The sequence below is a fragment of the Chrysemys picta genome, chromosome 9 (genome assembly GCF_011386835.1).
Source record: "Chrysemys picta bellii isolate R12L10 chromosome 9, ASM1138683v2, whole genome shotgun sequence".
NCBI classification, from domain to species: domain Eukaryota; kingdom Metazoa; phylum Chordata; order Testudines; family Emydidae; genus Chrysemys; species Chrysemys picta.
The window spans coordinates 23,025,505-23,048,209 of record NC_088799.1 but is presented as its reverse complement, the minus strand read 5'-3'; the positions used below and the strand labels follow the sequence as shown (position 1 = coordinate 23,048,209).

The following is a 22,705-nucleotide window of genomic DNA, read 5'->3' as shown; positions in this document are numbered from 1 at the left end:
ATTCTGACTTTTTTTTTGTCACCAGTGATTATTGTAATAGTGCAATAGTGAATCAAGCCCTTTACATTTATTCTGACTTTTTTTTTGTCACCAGTGATTATTGTAATAGTGGATTTTGAGTATGAAAAGAATTGAGCAACTGAACCGTAAAAATCTATATCCATCTCCCTTCCTCCTGACGTCTATTTAATCTGTTGATCTAGGTTTTGATACTATGCCCCTCACAATGGTATCTGAGCTTATGTAGCCTCCCTCCCCATTTCTTTCTGTGCCAGCGGGGTCAGCTGCACCCGAAGGAGAATGACTTCCCTTCTATCAAGGAGGGCATTAGTGTTCGCTTGTTCACTCTCCCATAGTGGTGTTCTGCCTGGGGAATGCAGCTTTAGGGATAGCTGTTGCAAGGTGTTGGGCTCTCTGGTCCCAATCCAACAAAGTCTTTCAGCATCTGCTTAATTTTAAGCAGGTGATTTGTCCATTTAAGTCAGTAGGACTAATCACAAGCTTAAAGATGAATATGTACTTAAGTGCTTTGCTGGATCAGAGGACCGTGCAGGACTGAGACCTTAATGAACAATCACGGCCACTTTGCAGTCCTTCTTGGGGAGGGTGCCTGGTAGATGTACTGGATCAGTGCATCTCTCAGATGTTCTGGCCAAGCCCTCTTCCCAACCTTCACTACCCATTTGTGGAATTATACCGAACAGCAGCAATCTTCCTTATAGAGATAGCGGTTGTAGGTATTTTGCATCACTGTGATCTATCTCTGGGCAGACTTTTTTCTACTAGAAGCTTTCATCCTGGTTCTGCCTGCAGTGAATCAAGCCCTTTACATTTATTCTGACTTTTTTTTTGTCACCAGTGATTATTGCCGATGTTTATTTCAATTGAGCTCCAAATTAAAGTAAGAATACAGCATTCATATTTGTTAAAATTAAGATATAAGGCAATGGCTCTCAACCAAGGGTCCAGGACTCTGGTGGGCTGTGAGCAGTTTCAGGGCGTCCACCAAGCGGGGCCAGCATGAGACTCGCTGGGGCCCAGGGCAGAAAGCCGAAGCCCAACGGCATGGAGCAGAAGCTCAGGGCCCTGAGCTCCGCCACGCAGGGCTGAAGCTGAAGCCTGAGCAATGTAGCTTCGCAGGGACCCCTGCGGGGCAGGGCTATAGGCAATTGCTGTACTTGCTACCCCCAATGCTGGCGCTGGCTTTTATATGCAGAAGAACAGTTGTGAGACAGGTGAGCTGTGGAGTTTTTATATCCTGTTGAAGGGGGCCTCAGAAAGAAAAAGGTTGAGAACCCTTGATAAAAGGGAATGAGTATGGTTTAGTCTTTCTAAGATGATAGTGCCTTATTCTATATTTTTTTCAATTATCAAAAGAAAAAGTAAAAGATCTCATTCATATGTTCAATCAGATTATTAAAATGGCAGATAGCAGAGCAATACTTGAGACTGCTATAGAATTGCTTTTCAAGTACAATGTTTTATTCACTGATCCATATTCAACAATCAGTGTATAACTTTATGATATTTGGCATGAGCAAGTATATTGTTCACCTCTCCCTTCCCATGTCTTTTCATTAATCTTATCCCTTCCTAAGTAAACCCTCCCCAAAAAAATTTTTAAAAAGAAAAATCATGGAACTAATATGACATTTTCAGGCCATCTCATTGTTTACTCTGCGTGTACATTACACCCCTTTTCCTCTACCTTTAGCTATTTATTGGAAGTTCTTCATGGCAGGAACTGTCTACTACTGTGTGTTTGTACAGTTCCTAGCACAATGCAGCCCCATTCTTGGCTGGTCCCTTGGCACTATTGTAATAAACACAATAATTGTTATCCGAAGTATATGAGATGGCAGGAGAGCCGTTACAATATTAACAGAAAATAAAAATAATCACATTGTTGGGGCCAAAGTTGTACTGTCACTGCAGTTGCACATGGAACCAGCTGGGGAGGATTAGGTGATATGTGAGATTAACTATGAGTGTAGCAGAAGCAGAAAATGAGACAGACAGCAGCACAAATGCTGTTTTCAGATGTTAATGTAACTGAAAAGCCCAGGCTACCCATTATTTTAGACAGGACATTTTTGTTGCACAAGCTGTCAAAGAAAACAAGGTTGTTGTGAAATTAGTATGATATGTCTCTACAAAGAATATATCAGGGTATTTGACAGCTACACAAATTTCTTTGCTCGATCATCATTAAAATACTGTTTGAAGTGAGTTTTCATTGAATGTTTGCACAGGTGGATGGAGTTTATAATTTATATTTTCTCTATGCAAAATAAAATCCAGTCTTGTAAAGCATAGGTGGCATATATGGATTTAGAATTTCACATGCACAACAGGAAGTATTTGGCACATCATTGTCCTTCTTTTGTTGTTTGTTTCAATCCTGTTGCTCTTCTATAATTTTTCTGATTTCAAACGTATCTTAATTTCTTCTTTGAGTAGTGTCCCTACTGGGTGCTCCACTGTAGATCTGCTTGCGTCCCTGCGCTACTGATCGGAGAACTTTGGTAGAAGTGTCCGTTAGGTCCACACATGTGCTATCTCTCCTCGTGCTGCATTACAAGGCTAGTCAGCGCATTCGGGCTAACCATCCTCAGTTCCTTCTCAACGGCCCTGGCTAGAGACAGAGCTATTCGCAGTCTGTTAGTACCATTACTTTTAATTTGCATTTCTATAGTTAGTTAGCCTCCTAGTTCTTAGTTGTAATTCTAGTTGTAATTTTTCTCTTATCTTAATTTTTTCCCTTTTTAAAAAAAAAAACGACTTTAGTTTCTGTTGCTTTTTTCCTCACTGGGACCCTTCCCCCAATAGGGTATGCCCAGCTCACCACGTTTCAAGAAGTGCCTCTCTTGCAAATAGGCAATCCCTGTCACAGCCAAGTAATCCCAGTGCATTAGCTGCCTTGAGGAAGACCACAGTCTCCTCCCCATGGTACCAGGACCTTCACACCAAGTCTTCGACCAGCATGGGAGTTTTTCCCACTGCCCTGTCATGTTTCCCTGCTCTCTAGTGAAGACTCAGATAGTGAATCTGAGAAGGTAGCATCACAGTACTCCTCTCAGGCTCCTTATGGTGCCCAGTATCAACAGGATCCTCAAGTATACCCTCAGCTAGCGCCACCACCACCATCTTGGTACAGCCACCCTTGGGCACCACCGCCAACCTCTATGCCACCACCACCCCTGTGGGCATCGTGGGACCCCTGAGCTGCATATCAACACCATGCCTCTCAAGCTTCTAGCCCTACCCGAGAACCCTCAAGGCACGCCTCTTTGGCCACAGCTCCAGAACTTCAGAAATTTAGGAAGAGATTGTAGAGGAAAATGAGGGCGCAGTTGAGGAAGTGACCCTGAGGACCATATCCTCCTCCTTCCTAGATGAGCCTCCAAAGCCTCCTCTGCCATTCCTGGATGATGACTTTTGCCTCTTCTAGGACCTGGCAAAGAGAGTGGCGGACACGACCACAAGTGGGAGCTAGATCCAGTAGTACTTCACAGTCTATTCAGGGGATGGGGCAGACTTGTTTGCCACTTACCTGAACAAGAAATGTACACGCTACTGCTCCAGAGCAGGGATAGGACAACACTCCCTGGGAGATGCTCTCCTCCCATGAGACAGGGACCTTCTTTATGCTTTTCCTCCTTTTCCCCTGCTGTCAAGTGTCCTGCTGAAAATAAAGAGATGTCATTCTGATCGTCTCTACTTATCAGAGACAGACCTGGTACCTTTACCTGTCACAGCTCGTGATGTGCCCGCCGATCTCTCTCCCAGTCACTCCGTACCTCCTCTCCCAGGACAGAGGACATATCCTACATCCCAATTTGGTGGTTTTACGCCTCAAGGCATGGCTCCTTGTTGGTTCAAACACATAGAAAGCTCCTGTTCAAAGGAGGTGCAAGAGGTATTATTACACAGTAAAAAGTCCTCAACACATCTACCTGCAAAAGTGCTCTAGGTTTCAGATTTGGTGTACTTTCCAACAAATCTCCCCAACATCCACAACTCTTACACTTATCTTAGACTTATGCACTGGCCCTAAAAAGATCGGGGCTATCTTTAAGCGCTCTCGGAGTCCACCTAGTGGCTATAACAGCAAACCAACAGAGGGATACTTAGTGCTGTCACACCTGACTCAAAGTTCCTCAAGGGTATAGCAAACCTCTTCCCTCAACCTCGACTTCCTACTCCCACATGGGACTAAACCTGGTACTGAAATGACTGATTAGGTCTCCCTTCGAACCCATGGCCTTCCTGATAGCGATTTCCTCAGCTAGGAGAATAGGAGAAATAGCGGCTCTGATGGAATACTCCCCTCCTTCCTCCACGTGTTATTCTTTTGGGAAAAGGTTACACTTAGGTCATATCCAAAATTCATTCCTTAAGTAACCTCTCTGTTTCACATGAACCAATTGATTCCTCTTCCACCCTTCTAACCTAAGCTTCACCGAGACAACAGGCTGGCTATATTACACAATCTAGATGTCAGGAGAGCCCTAGCCTTCTACCTGGACAGGATGAAGGTTTTTAAGAAGTCTCCCAAACTTTTCCTCTCCGTTTGCTCAGCAATATCAACCCAGGGAGGTCCAGAACACCATTAAGGACTTTCCCTCCTTCCCTTCAATGAGACTCATCTGTTTAATCAGAAGATGGATGAGTCCTTCCATACTTCAGAAGACTCCACCCTCTTCTCCCTGGGAATATATACAACTGCCCTGAAGAGAAAATTTCACTGACAACAATAGAAGTCTAGACTGCTGGCTCAACAGCTTTTTCACCAGAGACCTTATGACCACCTGGTAAGAGGCAGAGCACTCCAAAGACCTGTTTCCCCACACTTTCTGCAGCAAGGTTCCTCATTCCAATCCCAGCCCTTGCCTAAATATTTTTCACTGGAGCTTGAGAGCTGCAAACCACTGAGTCCAACACCTCCTGACTCCCACACACCCGTTGGGGGTTGTCTAGCACTCTTTTTCAACACCTGGAGTGCAATAACAACAGACAGATGAGTGCTCAGTATCATCCATTCTGGCTATACAATGGAGTTTGCATCTTTACCCTCTCCAAAAACTTCTTCCCCACCCCGTCTCGGGGGCCACTCTTACAAGAATGTTCTCAATCAAGAAGGGGAATGTCTCTTATAGCACTGAGTGATAAAGCAGGTGGGTCTTCAGTTCCAAGGGAGGGGTTTTTACTCAACATATTTCCTAGTCCCCAAAAAGAAAGGCAGTTGGAGACCCATTCTCAACCACTTTATTTGCAAACTCAAGTTTTTCATGATCACGTTGGCATCTATAATTCCATCCCTGGAAAAAAACATATAAGCTCTCGACATGAAGGACACCTACTTTCACATGGGCGTTCACCCCATTCACTGATGCTTCCTCAAATTCATAGTTTGCTCCAACCACTTCCAGTACAGAGTATGCCCTTTCAGCATTGCGGCTGCCCCCAGGGTCTTTACCAAGGTGTTTTCTGCAGTAGCAACTTATATAGGATGCCATGAGTTCACCATCTTCCCCTGCCTCAACGATTGACTCCTTGTCACCAGATCACGCCAAGAGACTCAGGCATCGACTTCAACAATACTACAGGTCCTCTCTGTGGGTCAACATAAATGCTGAAAAATCCATTCTCACCCCTACACAGATTTTGGCCTTCATTGGGACATCCTTAAATCCATCACGGAAAGGGTTACTTGCCAAGAGACAGGTTTCAGGCTATGAATGTTGTTATAGACTAGATCATAAACCATCCTAGAGAGTAGGGTTGCCAGGCATCTATTTTCGACCGGAACGCCCAGTCAAAAAGGAACCCTGGCGGCTCCAGTCAGCACTGCTAACCAAGCCGCTAAAAGTCCGATCAGCATCGCAGCGGGGTGAAGGCAGGCTCCCTGCCTGCCCTGGCTCTGCATGGCTCCCGGAAATGGCCAGCATGTCCGGCTCCTAGGAGCAGGGACGGCCAGGGGGCTCCACACGCTGCCCCCGCTCCGAATGTTGGTTCCGCAGTTCCCATTGGCCGGGAACCACACCCAGTCCCGCACCCCAAACCCCTGCCCAGCCTTGAGCCCCCTCCTGCACCCAAACTCCCTCCCAGAGCCCGCACCCTCTTCTGCACTCTGATCCCCTTGGCCCCAGCCTGGAGCCCCTTCCTGAACCCCAAACCCCTCATCCCCAGCCTGCACCCCCAGTTGGAGCCCTCACCTTCCCTTCCCCCAACCCCCCAGCCCAGAACCCCCTCCCACATTCCGAATCCCTCATTTCTGGCCCCACCCCAGAGCCTACACCCCCAGTTAGAGCCCTCATCCCCTCCCGGAGCCCTCTCCCACACTCCAAACCCCTCAGCCCCAGGCCAGAGCTCCCTCCTGCACCCCAAACCCTTCATCCCCAGCCTGCACTCCAGAGTCTGCACACCCAGCTGGAGCCCTCACCCCCCTGCACCCCAACCCCCTGCCCGAGCCCAGAACCCTCTCCTACACTCTGAGCCCCTCATTTCTGGCCCCACCCCGGAGCCTGCACCCCCAGCTGGAGCCCTCACCCCTTCCCGCATCCCAACCCTGTGCCCCAGCCTGGTGAAAATGAGTGAGTGAGTGAGGGTTGGGGAGAGTGAGAGTGCGGGGGATGGAGTGAGCGGGGCAGCCTCAGTGAAGGGGCAGGGCAAGGCTGTTTGGTTTTCTGCAATCAGAAAGTTTACAACCCTACCAGAGACCTCTATCTACCCCCCGCCCCCCAGGCAGGGCCGGCTCCAGGCACCAGGCAACCAAGCACATGCTTGGGGCGGCACCTGGTAAGGGGCGGCCAATCTTGGGGTGGCGGGGGGCAGCACGGCGCAGCATTCCACGGGGGGGGGAGGCGCTCCGGTGGCGCGGCGCGCAGCGCTCAGCGGGGGAGGCGGCGCAGGGCGCGGCGCTCAGGGAGGGGTTCCAGCAGCGTGGCGCTCGGCGGGGGGGGCGGGCTCCAGCGGCGCAGCGCTCAGCGGGGGGGCGGCGGGGGGCGCGGCGCTCAGGGGTGGAGTTCCAGCGGCGCTCGACGGGGGAGCAGCGGGGGGCGTGGCGCTCAGGGGTGGGGTTCCAGCGGCGCGGGGGGGGGCTCCGGCGGTGCAGCAGCGCGGGGCACGCCGCTCGGGGGGGGTTCATGCGGTGCGGCGCTCGGGGGGGGGGCTCGGCAGGGCGGCACTTTTTTTTCTGCTTGGGGCAGCAATAAAGTTAGAACCGGCCCTGCCCCCAGGCCATGTAGCCTCATGCACTTACGTCACACCTTTTCCAAGACTACACCTTTATTGCCTACAGGCATGGCTTCAAACTGTGTACTTGCCAAACTGACAATCCATGATCATCACAGTGACTCTTGACACCAAAGTGATATGGTCCCTGTCATGGTGGAAGAATCCCCATCGGATTTGTGTCAGTATTCCCTTTCTTGCCTCTGCACTAGACAGGACAATCACTACTGACACATCTCTATTGGTTGGGGAGCTTGCATGGATAACAGTACACCTGGACACCTCGAGAGTCTAGGAAGCACATCAATGTTCTAGAGCTACAAGCACTTTAAAGAGCTTGCAAAACCTTCCTCCCATTTATTTACCATGCCTTCATAATGTCAGACAAAATTACAACTGTCTTTTACATCAACAAACAAGGAGGAGTTAGATTCACCCCCACCTCCCTGTGCGCAGAAGCGCTTGGTCTGTGGAACTGGTGCATCAGCAATCAGATTACCCTTCAGCAGTCAACCTCCCAGAAAACCAGAATGTGCTAGCGCTGAGTTTCTCAACATTTTTGATACCAGGGACCAACTTGCTGCCTTCCTAAACTGTGTCAGGGAGATTTTAGGGACCGGGGCCAGTCCACAGACCAGTCGTTGAGAAACACTGTGCTAGCGGACTCTCTCAGCAGACACTTTGCTGTCTGTCTGTCATAAGCAGGACTCTCTGGCAAACAATATTTTCGCTCTGTGGGGGACCCCCCATTCACCTGCCAATCAAACAGGAAGTGCAATCTACACTGTTCCAGAGGAGCCCTGGGTGTCCACTCACAGGGTGACACTATTCCTTCCATGGTCAGACCATCAGAACTATGCCTTCCCTTCACTGCCACTCCTGCCTCAAGTTTTGCGCAAGATGCGGCAGGACAGGGTATGAGTCATTCTCATTGCTCCCAACTGGCCTGGACAGTTTTGGTTCCCAAACCTCCTATGCATGTCATCTTGGGCACCAATCATTCCTACATTTCCTGGTCTCCTGACTCAAGGGAATGGCAAGATAAGGCATCCTAACCCGTGTCCACTTCATCTCAGAGCCTGGTTTTTGGATGGGCACTGTTCTCAGAGCAATTGTGTTCAGAAGCTGTACAGAACTTCCTTTCTAATAGTAGGAAAGATTCCGCTAGAAAATGTTACCTAGCCAAGTGGAAGCGTTACACTCTGTGGATGCATCCAAGACTTATTTCTCCAGAAGCCACAGTTATTGTTTTCATTCTGGACTGTATTCTTTCCTTGAAGACAGCAGGTTTGTCTGTCAGTTCCTTTTGGGTCCACTTGGCAGCAGTTAGTGCATACCATCTGCCTACACAGGACTACTCAATCTTTGCACACTCTCTGATGAGCAAATTCTGGAAAGCCCTAATCAGAACTTTTCTGCCTATAAAAAAAACGCATATTCCTCCATGGGAATTTAACCTTGTTCTCTCAGTACTTACTAAGCCTCCTTTTGAACCATTAGCTTCTTGTTCCATGTGTTCCCTATCCATGAAGGTCACATTCCTGGTAGCCATCACCTCAGTTGGGAGGATTGGTGAGCCTGGGCATTGATGGTGGATCCTCCTTACGCTATTCCATAAGGACAAGGTTTCATTGCGTTTACACCCTAAATTCACCCCCAAAATAGTCCAAGTTTCACCTGAACCAATCTATCCACTTACCTATGTTCATCTCAAAACCTCACATATTCTCAGAAGAAAGGAGGTTCCAGTCCCTTGACATTCAGCAAGCCTTAGCCTTTTACCTGCAGAGAACAAAAACAATAAGGAAATCCCCTAGACTATTTGTCACAGTAGTGAAAAGGGTCAGGGGTCAGTCTATAGTCTCTCAAAGAATTGAGACTACATGTTTGCATGACACTTACGCCTTGGTACAGGACTCCTCTGCTGATGCATCTGTTGAAACAACAGTGCTTTTGTTCGGCTCTGCCATTTATGACTTTGCATCCTCCTCCTATTTGAGTACTGCTGGTTAGTCACCCACACTGGACTTACATATAGGGACCAGCACTCGAAGAAGAGGAGAAGTTAATTACCTTATAGTAACTGGAGATCTATATTCCTATCTATATTCCACTACCCACCCTCCTTCCCTTCTGCTTCAGATCTTGTCTGATTCAAGGTGGAGAAGGAACTGGAGAGGTGGTTGGTCTGTCCTGCCCTTTATCTCCTCAGTTAGAGGCATGAGGTGAACCAAGGCGCATCTGCAGACCAACGGACACTCCTTTCAAAATTCTTTAGCTCTAGGCGCATGGAGTATATGCATACCCATAGTGGAATACAGATAGGGACCACACATCTCAAAGGAGCTCCAGTTATAAAAGGTAAGTAACTTTCTCTTTTAATGGACATTTGTTACAAAACCACACTATTCCAGAATCCCTGTTTTTTTTCAATACATCCAAACACTGCAGTTCTGACACTGTTAACATGTAAGTAGCAAATTTGTATGTCAGCATCATGAATAAAGCAATTACAGCGTAATCACTCTTCTTGTTCTTAATAAAGCAGGAATGTTTCTTTGTAACAGAATATTTTAGCTTTCATTGAAGGTTTTTTCCTAGTACATATTTCATAAATAGTAAAATATCTAGAGATAGTATAGCCTAGGCACAGCACTGATCATAAGCTTACACTGAAATATACTGACATTATCCTCTCTTTTGTAGACCAAGCCACCCTGGTAGAACAAGTGAAACGAGTAAAAGAAATTGAAGCTATTGAAAGTGACTCTTTTGTTCCACAGACATTCAGATCAAGTAAAGAAGTCAAAAAGGTAAGTTGTCAATAGCCTATCTTTGTGTATAACCCTGGGGTGCCAAGTGGAAGCTGCAGCATTAATGCAATTTCCCTTGACACGTCACATTGGCAATCCTCATTCCCAGTATCAGAGTTCAAACATGTACATAGATATTTGATGTTGAAGTAAGGATGAGTGACAGGACTGGAAATGCATGAGAGTTTAGGATGAGGTGAAATATATTGTCGAAATGGCAAGATGGTCAAGGCCTGGCTTAGGAGTTTGGTTATTTAGAACATTTTTTTTAAAGTCATTGTGTCAGAACACAAAGGTGTAAAGAAAAGGGGAGGGGCAAGGGTTAGACAAATCATTGTGCAAAGGCAATAAGGTAGTTTATGTTCCTACTAATATAAAAGGTAAATATTTTTAAAGCTAGACTTCTAAAAATATATTTATGCACCAAAATAAAAGTGGACTGATTTTCAGAGGGCTCCGCAACTCTGAAAGTCAGGCCACTTTTATTTCAGTGCCTAAATATGACTTAAGACATCCAGGTTTGAAAATTGTAACCTAACTCTGGCCACTGAAGCTATGTCTATACTACAAGCGCTACAGCGGCACAGCTGCAGCTATGCCTCTATAGCACGTAGTGTAGATGCTTCCTACATCGAGGGGAAAACCCTGTATATGGTTAATCCACCTCTCTGAGACGCAGTAGCTAGATCGACAGAGGAATTTTTCTGTCGACTTAACTGTGTCTACATTGGTGTTTATTTCAACCTAACTATGGTGCTCAGGGTGCAAAATTTTTCATAGCCCTAAGCGACATAGGTCGATCTAATTTTTAAGTGTGGACCAGGCTTCCATCTTTGTTCAGAAACCACACACTCTTCCCTTTATAAGAGGAAGTGCATAAGCAAATGAGTGTTCCATTGAGATAATGGAATGTTTTTAATCGTCACTGAGTGTTCCATTGAAAAGAGTACAATTATTGTCCTTTCAAGTATGTATTTACTTTAAAAGTTTCACACAATTTTTCAATAAATGTGCTCTATGGAAAAAAAACCGCAGCTCTGCTCTTTCACTTCCCTACTTGGCAGTGGTTCTCCCTCACTTCATATTACCAGTTTGACATGTGCAGGCAGTTCCTGTTATCCATTTTGAAAAGTATGAAGATGATGATTATTGTTTTGTGGATTAGTTATTTAATGGTTGTAATCCGAACATATTATAATGCTTGGGTGTTTATCAGGAACGGTATTCTACATCCTTGATAGCATCCAAATGTGTTTTTGTTTTTTTTTTCCTTTTAGTCAACAGAACCTGGTGAACTAAAATGTGAACCTGCAACTGTAGGAGTGGGAACTGTCGATCTGTCTAATACTGAAAAAGAAATAGCACCTGGCAACATTCCTACTGCCATAAAGTACCAAGATGATAACTCTTTAGCGCATCCAAATGTAAGAGTGTTGATATTTATTGCACCCTTGAAATAACAAGGTCTACTAGGTGGAGTCAAGGTCACATGACCTAATACTTTTGCAGTGTTGCTTGTCAAAGATTCTAGGTTCCAAAGACTATTTACTGATGAGCTCACCATTAGCTGGAAAAGGATCACACAACCCACATAATCTAAAATAGTGAAGGTTAGGAGATGGGCCCAACACGGTTCTGAGTGAAAGTGAAATTTTAAAGTGAATGAGTGACAGTCTGCCTTTAAAAAAATAAATAAATATCTTTTAACTTACATTTATCCAGGATGTATATATTACTGCTGTGTTACCTGTAACCCTGTAACAGAGATGCCTAAGCAGAGAATGGCAGAAGTTGTAGTAGCTTTAGAGGAAAAATAGTAGAAAGGGTGTGATGAAAACATGGAAGTTTTAAGATTCCATAGAGAAAAGTATGACCCAATCCATTCGAAAAGTTACCTCTGTTGAGTAATAACTGGAGTAATCTTTTTGGCCTGCTTCTTCATGAATCATTTGATCATTTTTTTTAACCCATAAGATAATTATCCATTCTAAATTATGTGTCCAGTTAATATACAGTATAAAATGAGAGCGAGAAATATACAAATTACATTGTATACAACCAATGGATGAATCAAACACTGTCCCCTAAAAATTCCTACATTTTCAGAGTTGTGTAGAGATTTCCTAAAGCCATTAATTCTATTGAAGTCCCTATGCAAATCTATGAAAAGTCAGTGGAAATTGTTTAAAAGTTTTTGTGGTGTGATAATTGGTGAACCAGTGTGATTCAGAGTATGCTTACATTGCAATGTAACCCCAGCGTTAGTGGGACTCAAGTCCACAGATCCTGGGTTTGTAAGCCCAGAGCTTGAGCATCTACATTAATTGTGACCCTAGGTTTACAATTTCTGGACCTGGGCCCAAACTGGGCCCTCGCATCCACACTGCAGTACACAGACCTGAGTCAAACTACCATATTCTGGGCTTCCTTGTGCCCTTCCCAACTGTGGCTGCTCTAGCCCTTGGTTCGTAGTGCAGTGTTGGAAAACTTGACTGTCCACCCTGCATGTTACAGAAAGCTGTCACATCCCGCCAACATCCCATCTTTTGAGTCTGCATGCTCCCAGCAACCAGAACTAGCAACATGGAGGAGTCACCATTTGAAGAGCTTCTTTTGCTTGGGCTTTCACTCTTGTTTCGGGAAACTGGAACAGCATCCATGAGATGCTAGTGAACATTCTGTGGATGTTTTCTGACTACTGAAGGCACCTGTTGGAAAAGGAGGATGATACAGAAATGGAAGACTCAGACAGGCTGAGGTTGCTCAGGACTCTTGGTATAGCTGCTGATCCCCCTATGTAGACCTGTCCTTCTGGAGCAGGGCCACAAGTGCATACTGACATGGGATGACCAGTAGTGGCTCCCAAACTTCTGCATGAAGAAAGCTACATTTTTGGAGCTTTGTAAGTGGCTTGTCTTGATCTCCAGCATCAGGACACATGCATGAGGGTAGCTATACTAGTCCGGAAGCAGGTTGCTATAATTCTCTGGGAGCTGGCTACTCCAGACTGCTAAAGATCCATTGCTAACCAGTTTGATACTGGCAAGTCATCTGTGGATAAAGTGAGGGTGGAGGTTACTGAGGCAATCAGGCAAGTGATTTACCCAAAAATGGTGGGTACAAACAATGTCCCTGAAGAAATTGCTGGTTTTGAGAGAATGGGGTTTTCAAACTGCATCGTGGCCATTGATTGGACTCGCGTGTCCATAGTTTACCCTCCTCAAGGAACACATGAGTACATAACCACTAAGTGTACTAATCCATTGTTATGCAGGTCATTGTGGACCACAGAGGCCGATTTATGGATGCCAATGTAGGCTGCACTGGAAAATTTCATGATGCCAGAGTTTTCTGCCTATCGGGAGTCTACCTTCACAGACAGGCTGGGACACGATTCCCACCAATAGAGGGCTTGTGGCAAGAACTGTAGATTTACAGTATGGCTTGATGTAGAGACATGCGCCTCCTGGTCTCCATTTTTAATTCCATGCAGTGATATGGGGAAGAGGGAGTGGTGCCAAGGTGGACACACACCGCTGCCTGTGGCTTGTAATAAATTTTGCATGGGGTCATAAACCAGAAATCCCTCCTATCCTTATATTAATAACAACAGACATAGAGCCAGAAACTTACCAGGCTGAGGGGCTACTTCTGCTTCTTGTGTTTCTGCTGTTGGTTCCACAATGAGCTGCTCCTCTGGGGGGAAGTCATCAAACAGCTCTTCCAAAGAGAGACCTAGGATTTGTTGCAGCTGCTCCAACAGCAAAGCCTCCTCAGGGACCAGCGTGAGCACCAGAGTCATTCTGGCAGCTTGGTCCAGCACTTGCTGGCTCCTCTCCAGTGGGATACTGGATTCTGGGGTCAGAAGGTTGCCATCCAGGCTGACTGGGCTGTCGTGAAGCACTATTGGCTCAGTGCTCGGTGCAGTACCCAGCACCCAGTCAAACTCCTTATAAAAGAGGCAGGATGACAGTGAGTTCCCGGAGGTGTGGTTCTTATCCCTGTCTGTTCAGTAGTCATTCTCGAGCCACTTAATCTGTTCCATGCACTGATCCCCAGTTTGGTGAATCCCCAGCACTGCCAGCGTCTTCACTATTTTCTGGTACATGTAATCATTCCTGGAACTCTTGCTAAGTCGAATATTTTGCTCACCTCACACTAAAGATTAACCAAAATCTGACTCTGTTCTCATGACCAGGAAGCAGTGCTTGACAAAAGTCTTCTTCATGTCAATAGCCATTACAAATGCAGGAGAAGGTTCACTCTGCTTGCAACTCAGCAGATAAAATGAAGCTTAAACACTGAGCAGCTGTACTTGAATCGGGGGCTGTTTCTATTTCCTGGGAGTCAACTGGATAGTCTTGGGATAGGAAGGACAAAGGACACTTCCCATGGGATTGTGAGATAGTGTTGGCAGACTGTCAGTACCTGAGTCTGGGAGGGCCCAGACCCAAGTTGCATCCATGCTAAATGACGGAGAAGTTTGGACTTGAGTCCTGTGGGACTCGAGCTTGAACCCAGCCCCCTTGCAGGTCTGGGCTAGAGGGCCTGATGGCCTGAGTCAGACAGAATTGTGTGTAGACAGAAATGAGGTTTGGGCTTGAGCCTGAGCCCAGGCTTACATTGCAGTATTGTATAGACATACCCTCTGAATACCACACTCATCAAACTCTAGGGGCTTATCTACATTAGCGAGTTAAACTGGTTTAAACTAAGGTGTGAATTTAAAACAACATAGCTAAACTGGCTCAAACTCCTGTGTGGAAACTTTTAAATGGAAATAGGAGTGTCCACACAAGAGTTTGAACCAGTTTAACTAAATTAGTTTAAAAACTAATTAAACCAGTACAACTTTCCCATGTTTACCAGGCCTGACTTCTGGCTGTGGGAATTCTATCTGACCTATATGCACATTATAAAATCCCACCTCAATCCAATATCAAAGTGAAAGTTGGCTCTCAGATTTTATGCACTCCTAATTAAGTGGAATCTCATGTTTGTGCTTTTTAGCTCTAACAACAGATATTTCCAAGCTTCTGCCATCATTTCAGCACACAGCTGTGGTTTCCTACTTCCATCCACGCCACAGGATGATTGTATTTAATTCAAAGAACTATATTAATGCAGTGTTTGTATTTGAAATTTCAGTCACACAGAAGTAAAGGAAACAAAAGTAAAGCTTCTACAGCAACTAATTCAGATACACACGGTGCATTTATAGTATTTTGCTATATTATACTGCATATGTTTAATAAAGATGTACTAGCTGTACGATATGGCAGAGCTGCAATTGCTGTGGAAGCCATAACTTTAAATTTCCTGATGTTCATATGATTAAAATCTCAACCTTTTAACACAGATTTTGTATTTCATTTCCATGTTTGGTTGCACTTTTTTGTTTTTGACAGCAGTGAAATATGCAATATCTGTATCAATACGATATTATCAAAATCCAATCAACAACAGAAGGTTAAAATTAGTTTTCTTCCCTCCCCCTCTACAGCTATTCATTGAGAAGGCAGAAGCAGAGGAAAAGTGGTTCCAGAGATTGGTTGCTCTTCGGCAAGAAAGGCTGATGGGCAGTCCTGTGGCTTGAGTGAATTACAGTGAACATCATACAGAATTTCTTCATGAATGCTAAGAAAATTCTCCTGTAAAATTGTTTGACTGTTAACATCTCTTAAAAAGTAAATGTGAGTTGTAAGGAGAACACAAGTTTCATCTGAATGGAGATACATGCTTTACTCTCACTCATTATCCCCTTTTATTCATTGTGAGTTACATGTATTCAATATTCAGAATAATTTGGATATAGGTAGCACTTTAGTGATGAATGAAGAGATGAGACTGTCAAAGAACGGGGAAAGGCTTAGGGCCAAATTTACTAATGCTGCAGCAGGACGATATAAATTACATCTCCTGGGGTCATCAAGGCCTCCTGTTCCCCAAGAGGGATTCAGCTCAAAGTAGGGCCTGTGGTAGTGCTACTACTGTCTTCCCGGGGAGAAACAGTTTTTAATCTGGGCTTCTGCATGCATCATGCCAGCAGAGGCTGCTGAAGAGATGTGCTGAACTGTACATCCACTGCTGCCCTGGCCCTTACTCTGTTCCTCACCAGTACAACGCATGTCTTGGGCGGACAAACTAGAATGAAAATATATGAGGCTGTATTTTTTAATAGACAGAAACACTGGGTTTAACTCTACTTTTGCATCTTCCCACTGCCATCATGCTCGTAAAGATTCAATAAGCATGTATGATAAATAGTACTGCTATCCCTTTTAAACCCAAACGTGCAGATTTTCAGCTGGTTTAAAGAAATGCATTTCATAAACAGTTTTAAAATGTTTGGCATTTTAGAGAGGTCAGCTCTGTGTGTGACCTATTAATGGGAAATGCTTCATATATTGTTGTGTGCACCTGTACAGAAGTATATTGAACAAGACTAAAATTCTCTCTGCAGTTCTCAAAACTAGATGGAAAGAGTGTTTCAGAATATAAGGTGTTCAGGTATCCAAATGGCCCTTTAAAACACATTGCTAATTGAAAGATTAGTCACATCTGGGGTAGCATTCAATTTATGAACAAATTAAATCAAAAATCATAATATTTTTGGTAGAATGAGGGAAAGCAGTACTAAAGTTTTGGTACCATTTTTTGTTCCCTCTAGTGAACACCGATTAGTGTATTTCAAAACCAAATCTGAATTTCCATTCATTGTCCAAAAACATACCAGTCAGCTGCATAATTAAATGCAATAAAAGAAAAAAAAAGCTCTTCCGAGGTACCTAACACATCTGTAGTGAAAAACTTGTGTTAAAGAAGGAGAAATGTAAACCTAACATCTATGGACAAATCACCTGGAAATAACTGGCATCAAGCCATGGGCAAACGCAGTCACTTTTTCAATATTACCTTTCCATAACCCAGACCTGTTCAAAAAGACATTATAGAGATCTACTTTTCAGGGGAAAAGGGGGGATTAAAATATGTTGGGATGCAGTTTTCATTTTTAACAACAATGAAAGTCTCACTGGGACATGTTTAAAATAATTGTTTACTTTTAAATGTATCAAGTCTCCTGCAACTAAATGAAAAGAATCTGCATTAATTGTCAGAGAAGCAGTGGTCAAAATGAGTATTTTCAAAAGTTCTCTATTTGGCATTGTCCTCTTTCTAATTTACTTGTATGTCTTTTATAAACAATAATAATGTTCAATTTCCAAGCCATGTTCAGCTCAAAATTCCTGCATTATCCAACATTGCACAGTTCCATAATGTTGTTAATGTTTTTATTTTGAATTAGATGTATTTGTTTTATAATTGCATTTTTACAACTTCAGGGTATTTTGAAAAGTTATAAAATCATTCAGTAATGGAAAAACTGGGATGTACCTGTGTAGGTAGGGCTCATTTGTTACTGATGATCAATCAGTAGTGAAATATCAACCGCAAAGTCCATGTTGAAGCATAATAGAGAGCTGGATCTGGCAATTGGAGGATGGAAATAGCTAAAACCTGCAATAGAAGGAAAAGAAGTTGTTTAAAATCTTGTGCTGAAGTTCCCCAAACACCATTTGGGATGATGAGCACATCATTCTACAGTTAGATTTTTATAGCACCATTTGCAGATTACTGATACAGGTAACCAACAAAATAACTGTACAGAATTCTATAGTTTTAAATGTACCCTGCTGAATAGCCCCAATAGCTAGGTGGAAAGGGCTTTAAATTAATTTAAATGGCATCTTCTTGTCCTTTAAGACTTATGATGCAGTTAAATGTTAACAGTGCACTGGGTATCCTGCTGTACCTGACTATTGGGAACATTCAAAACACCAAGCATTCTAAAGTTAATGGAACTTTGTAAAATTCTTGTGCCAGTCATCTTTAATGCTGTCAGAGGATGAGCCTGGCATATGGTTGCTACATGGACATTTGGGAGTCCTCACCATTTTGGGATCTTGTCTACACAAGGAAACTTCATAGCCATAATTTACCAGTGATATAGCTCCACTTGTAGCAACAGTGGAAGCTTAGTGTAGACAGGACTTGGGCATTTTTAGAACCTTAGACAATACAGTAAAAATACCCAACTCCTGTTTACACTACAATTTCCACCATTACTACAATCAGTAGTGAATTACCAAGTTTGCTAGTAAGGCACGATCTTGGATGGTGGTGAACTCACTCTGCGTGCTGAGTCTGCTTCTAAATAGGCAAGTAAAGTTTGCTTAAGGACAGAGTCTGAATCCTTGGGGTCTTAATAGTTGAATATTGTGGACATGACTTAAGACTAGACTGCATGATTGAGGTTGTGTAAACTCCCCATATCCTATTTGTCTTGCATTTACTGAATAATGTTCTATGAATGATTAAATAAATTATTCATTTTCCTGTCAATGTAAGGCAGACACTTCAGCCAGCAGAAATAATACATGCGGGCAGACAATAACATTAGAAATAAATATTGGTCTATTACTAACTGTGAAAGAATAAGGAGAAATTTGAAAATCTTACTGATTAAAACCATTTTACAAGACTGGTCCCAATATAAATATATCCAAAATATAGCTATATTCAACAAAAGTTTGGTTTGTGAGCCATTGTCAGCTGAGGGAAAAACTAAATATGCTTCCAAATCAGACAGGCTGGCTATGAATTCAGATGCACCATGCACAATGTGGGCATGAAAATCAAATCAATGAACACAAATTAAGGTCTTTAATAGGCCAAAAAATAAGTTCTTGCTAACTAGCTCTCCCCGTGTGCTTCTTTCTTTTCCTGCTACCAGTCAGGGATCAGGTCCTATCTATACCTGCCCCCATGGCCTCACTTCCTTGAAATCCTAAAAGGCACCTTTCATCCTGAACCTTACAAATCACCATTGAGAGCTTCAGTTTCCTTTGTTGACCTACTTTCCTCTCTGTTTTAGTTCCTTAATGCTGCTTATGGGGGTGGAATGGGTTCAGGACTGAGAAAGGAAAAGAGAATTGTTTTTTAAATAACCCTAACAAAATTAAACCATAAGAATTCTTGGTGAATTGTAATGTCTCCTGACTCTTATCTTACATGCACTTCTGATGACTCTTTATCACCCATGATTTGTGACAATAGTTCATGTATGCTGGTCTGTACTTATTTTTTTCTCTTGTTCTGCCTTTTGGTTACAATAAACAATGTGATGTGATTACATACATATAGTTTGGTGTTTCGCCTATTTTAGAGAATGCACTGAAATAAACAGTGAATGAATTTAGGATTTGTGAAAGATACCAGAGTGATGGCTCTGGAGACAGAAGTCTTATATTTACTTACAAAGTGGCCATAGTATGGGGGGCAGCAGTCCAACATTCCTCACATTGTCAAACCCTAGTGTTCCTTAAACCTTACCTGGAGGAATTGTGTATATAGGGTGAAAGGATAGTTCAGTAACTTTATCCATTCAGACTTTGAGCTCTCTTCTGAGACTGCCAATAAAGTTATGATGCAGACATCTATCCCTAAGAACTACATTAACTAACTTATTTCACTTAGGCTACTGAACAGCCATCATAAAACAGATTATTTCCATTATAATCCATCAGGGCTGAATTTGATTAGATAATTTTTAGGTAAAATATTCAGTATCCTATTGCCAGTCTCCTGACTTACCAGGTGCCTCTATAGTTCACTTTTAAATAGGTAAAATGCATGAAAATTTACTAATAGCTATTGTATTAGTTTTAGGGTATGTCTATACTACCCGCCAGATCGGCGGGCAGCGATCAATCCAGCAGGGGGGTCAATTTATTGCATCTAGTCTAGTTGCGATAAATCAACCCCCCGCCCCCGAGTGCTCTCCCAGGGACTCCTGTACTCCGCCGCTGCGAGAGGCGCAGGCAGAGTCGATGGGGGAGTGGCAGCAATTGACTCACCGCAGTGAAGACACCGCAGTGAGTAGGTCTAGGTACATCGACTTCAGCTACGTTATTCATGGAGCTGAAGTTGCGTAACTTAGATCGATCTTCCCCAGTGTAGACCAGGCCTTAGATAGAATTGTTAACATAACAATAGTTTATTTCAGGAGGATTTATGGTGGTGCAATATTGACATCTTTAAAACTGTCGATGGGAAGCAGTTCAAATTCAATGGCCTGGCCCTAATTTCTAAGGCCCTGAATGGACTAGGACTGGGCTATTTTGAAGACAGTTTCTCCAACAGGAACTCAGCAACAGAACTATAATCACAGGGGAGGATGAAGTTGTAAAATTGCAGCAGGCAAAGTGAATTCAGTGAGGGGTCCTATCTTTTGAAAATCTGTCACAATAGAGCAGACTAAGCCCAAGCCTTGCTATATTCAGAACACAATGTTAGCACAACCTCTTCAAGCTGTAGCAGTAAAAATAATACCATTAAATGTTTATATTATTGCAGGCCCCCAAAAGCCCCAATCTGGATTATTGGGGTTCCCACTGTGCAGAGATAGAAGAGAGAGAATCTCTCCCCAAGATGACAATAGGGCTGCAGAGTATAGTCTCACAGGAAGAGAGAAGAGGGAAACTTTACAACAAATAAAACCATGCTAGAGAGCAGACTCCTACTTGGTAAAGTATCTGTAGTCCTTACATGCCTACATACCAAGGTGAATTGTGCACTTTATAAATACATAGCTAGACACAGACACTTAACTGCAGAAGAGACTGAAATGTTTTGTTACTGGATTAGTAACTTTCATGTGAATAGTTAATTCCATCTAAGCAATGATGTTTTACAGGCCTATACTGTATCTATCTTATCAACTTTTAATAGCGTGTTCAAAAAGTGTGTATATGTATTCTTTTCCTTGAATATCTAGCAAATGTGACATCCATTTGAGCTGCTGTTCAGCAGGGTTTCTTCTAGCTGCCTATACAGCTGTAAAGGTCAACAAGTCTGATTGTGGTTATCACTGCTGCCCTTAGTGCCCTTCCAGGTGGAGTGCAGTTCATTAGACCGCAAGTCTCTCTAGCCTTCCCCCTGTCACCAATCTATGCCTAGCCCAACCCATTCTCCGAAGCCCAGTCAACATAACTCTTTGAAAGCAACTAAATTGTGTTACATTTTTTTTTAAATTTCATTTCCCTATATAGATATAATTTCCCCCTTAGTTTAGAAAAGCAGTAAGAGGGACAAGGAGGGCTAGATGGTTCAGAGGACTGGTAATGGGATGAAGGCTCTTTCAGCTCTGGGTCACCAATCTGAACACATACCAGAGGCGGTAGTAACCAAAAGTTACCATCTGGTAGCTAGCAACAGAGGGTCCTGTGGCACCTTTAAGACTAACAGAAGTATTGGGAGCATAAGCTTTCGTGGGTAAGAACCTCACTTCTTCAGATGCAAGATCTGGTAGCTGTTGTTGCCTATGTGAAATGAGGTTAATGGTCTCAGTCCCATCCACAATAAATGAGTATCCATGTCTCCCTGACCCAACAATACAGTTAGCATTAACTGGGAACGTAGTTGTAGTCTCAACAAAGAAGGCAGTAGTGTGTATGCATGAAGACTGAACGTGCCTTCTCAACCCTAAAGTTGATCCCTGCTGGTCAGATTTGAGGCAAGTTGTCAGGGCAGCATGGGCAAGTTTGCAGGTCATGTATCTAATGGCTTTCTAGAGGACCCATCCTATAGAATCTAAGAGCTACCCAGGTAAATTTATATCTGAATGGTGAGGTTCCTAGTGGACTTCAAGAAATTCTCTGCTCTTCTCCCCTCCCAGTCCAAAGAGGCGTCTCTAGAGCTCTGATTCTATTGCTCATCAGAGCAGCACGAAGGAGGCACAGCCAAGGGCCAGTTTCTAGCACATTATTGGGGATGGAGTAGGAGAGTATCACCTTCCTCTGTACACAGTAGGTGTTCACCACCTCTGGAGGCAACTTGTATATTCTCTAGTTATGCACTATATAAGCCAGGCATGTAGTGAACTTTATTAATTTATATTGATCAAGACAGGAATAAATGTATCTTATGTTTGCAGGTATGTTGTTGTGTTTGAAACCAGCTGAATAATAATTATTGGATAATTTTTTCAGTGAATTTTGCTATATTTTTTCAAAAATTTTACTTGCATTTTTTCCATTCTAGTTACAGAGCTGGGTGACTATATCTAAATTAATTCTATTTTTGAATAAAATATAACTTTTGTCATTATTTCCTCAGCTCATGTTGCTTTTGGCATTTGACTTTCATGTTAGTTTATTATAAATTGTTCATAAATGTGTCTTCACAAAACAATGTGCATTTGTACAAATTGAAATTAGGATCAGCTTTCTACCAGCACTGTCAAGAAACCCCACTATTTCTTCTTAAAGCACATTTAAAACTCATCACATCTCTAAAGCTGGCACTGTAAAAGCACTTAGGTGTAAAAAAGGAGAAAGCAAGGATACCTCATTTTCACCAGTACACTTTAAATCTAAATAGTAACAGCTGAGTCCTACTGCATGGGAATTGGGCACTGTGCTCTCTGTCCTCTCAAATTACCTTCAACCTTGACTCTGACATTGCTCTGTAGCCAAGTGGAAATATGACAGAGTGGAACTGATCTGCAAATGCATCTAATCTTTTGTAACTAGCAGGTTTGCAGTGAATGTTCAGAAAAGCAACCTGTTTTATAATATATGTTAATTCTCAGTGTT

At 43.4% G+C, this 22,705-nt stretch overlaps 1 protein-coding gene across 1 annotated transcript in view; it reads left to right on the top strand.

Moving 5' to 3' along the window:
- Nucleotides 1–19,248, top strand: part of RSRC1 (arginine and serine rich coiled-coil 1) — a 337,138-nt gene extending 317,890 nt beyond the window's left edge. The window contains 3 exon segments of the mRNA XM_005286996.5: nucleotides 9,943–10,049; nucleotides 11,327–11,473; nucleotides 15,553–19,248. Of these exon segments, the coding sequence (XP_005287053.2) occupies nucleotides 9,943–10,049; nucleotides 11,327–11,473; nucleotides 15,553–15,645 (347 nt within the window). The 3' untranslated portion in view covers nucleotides 15,646–19,248.
- Nucleotides 19,249–22,705: the final 3,457 nt, after the last annotated feature.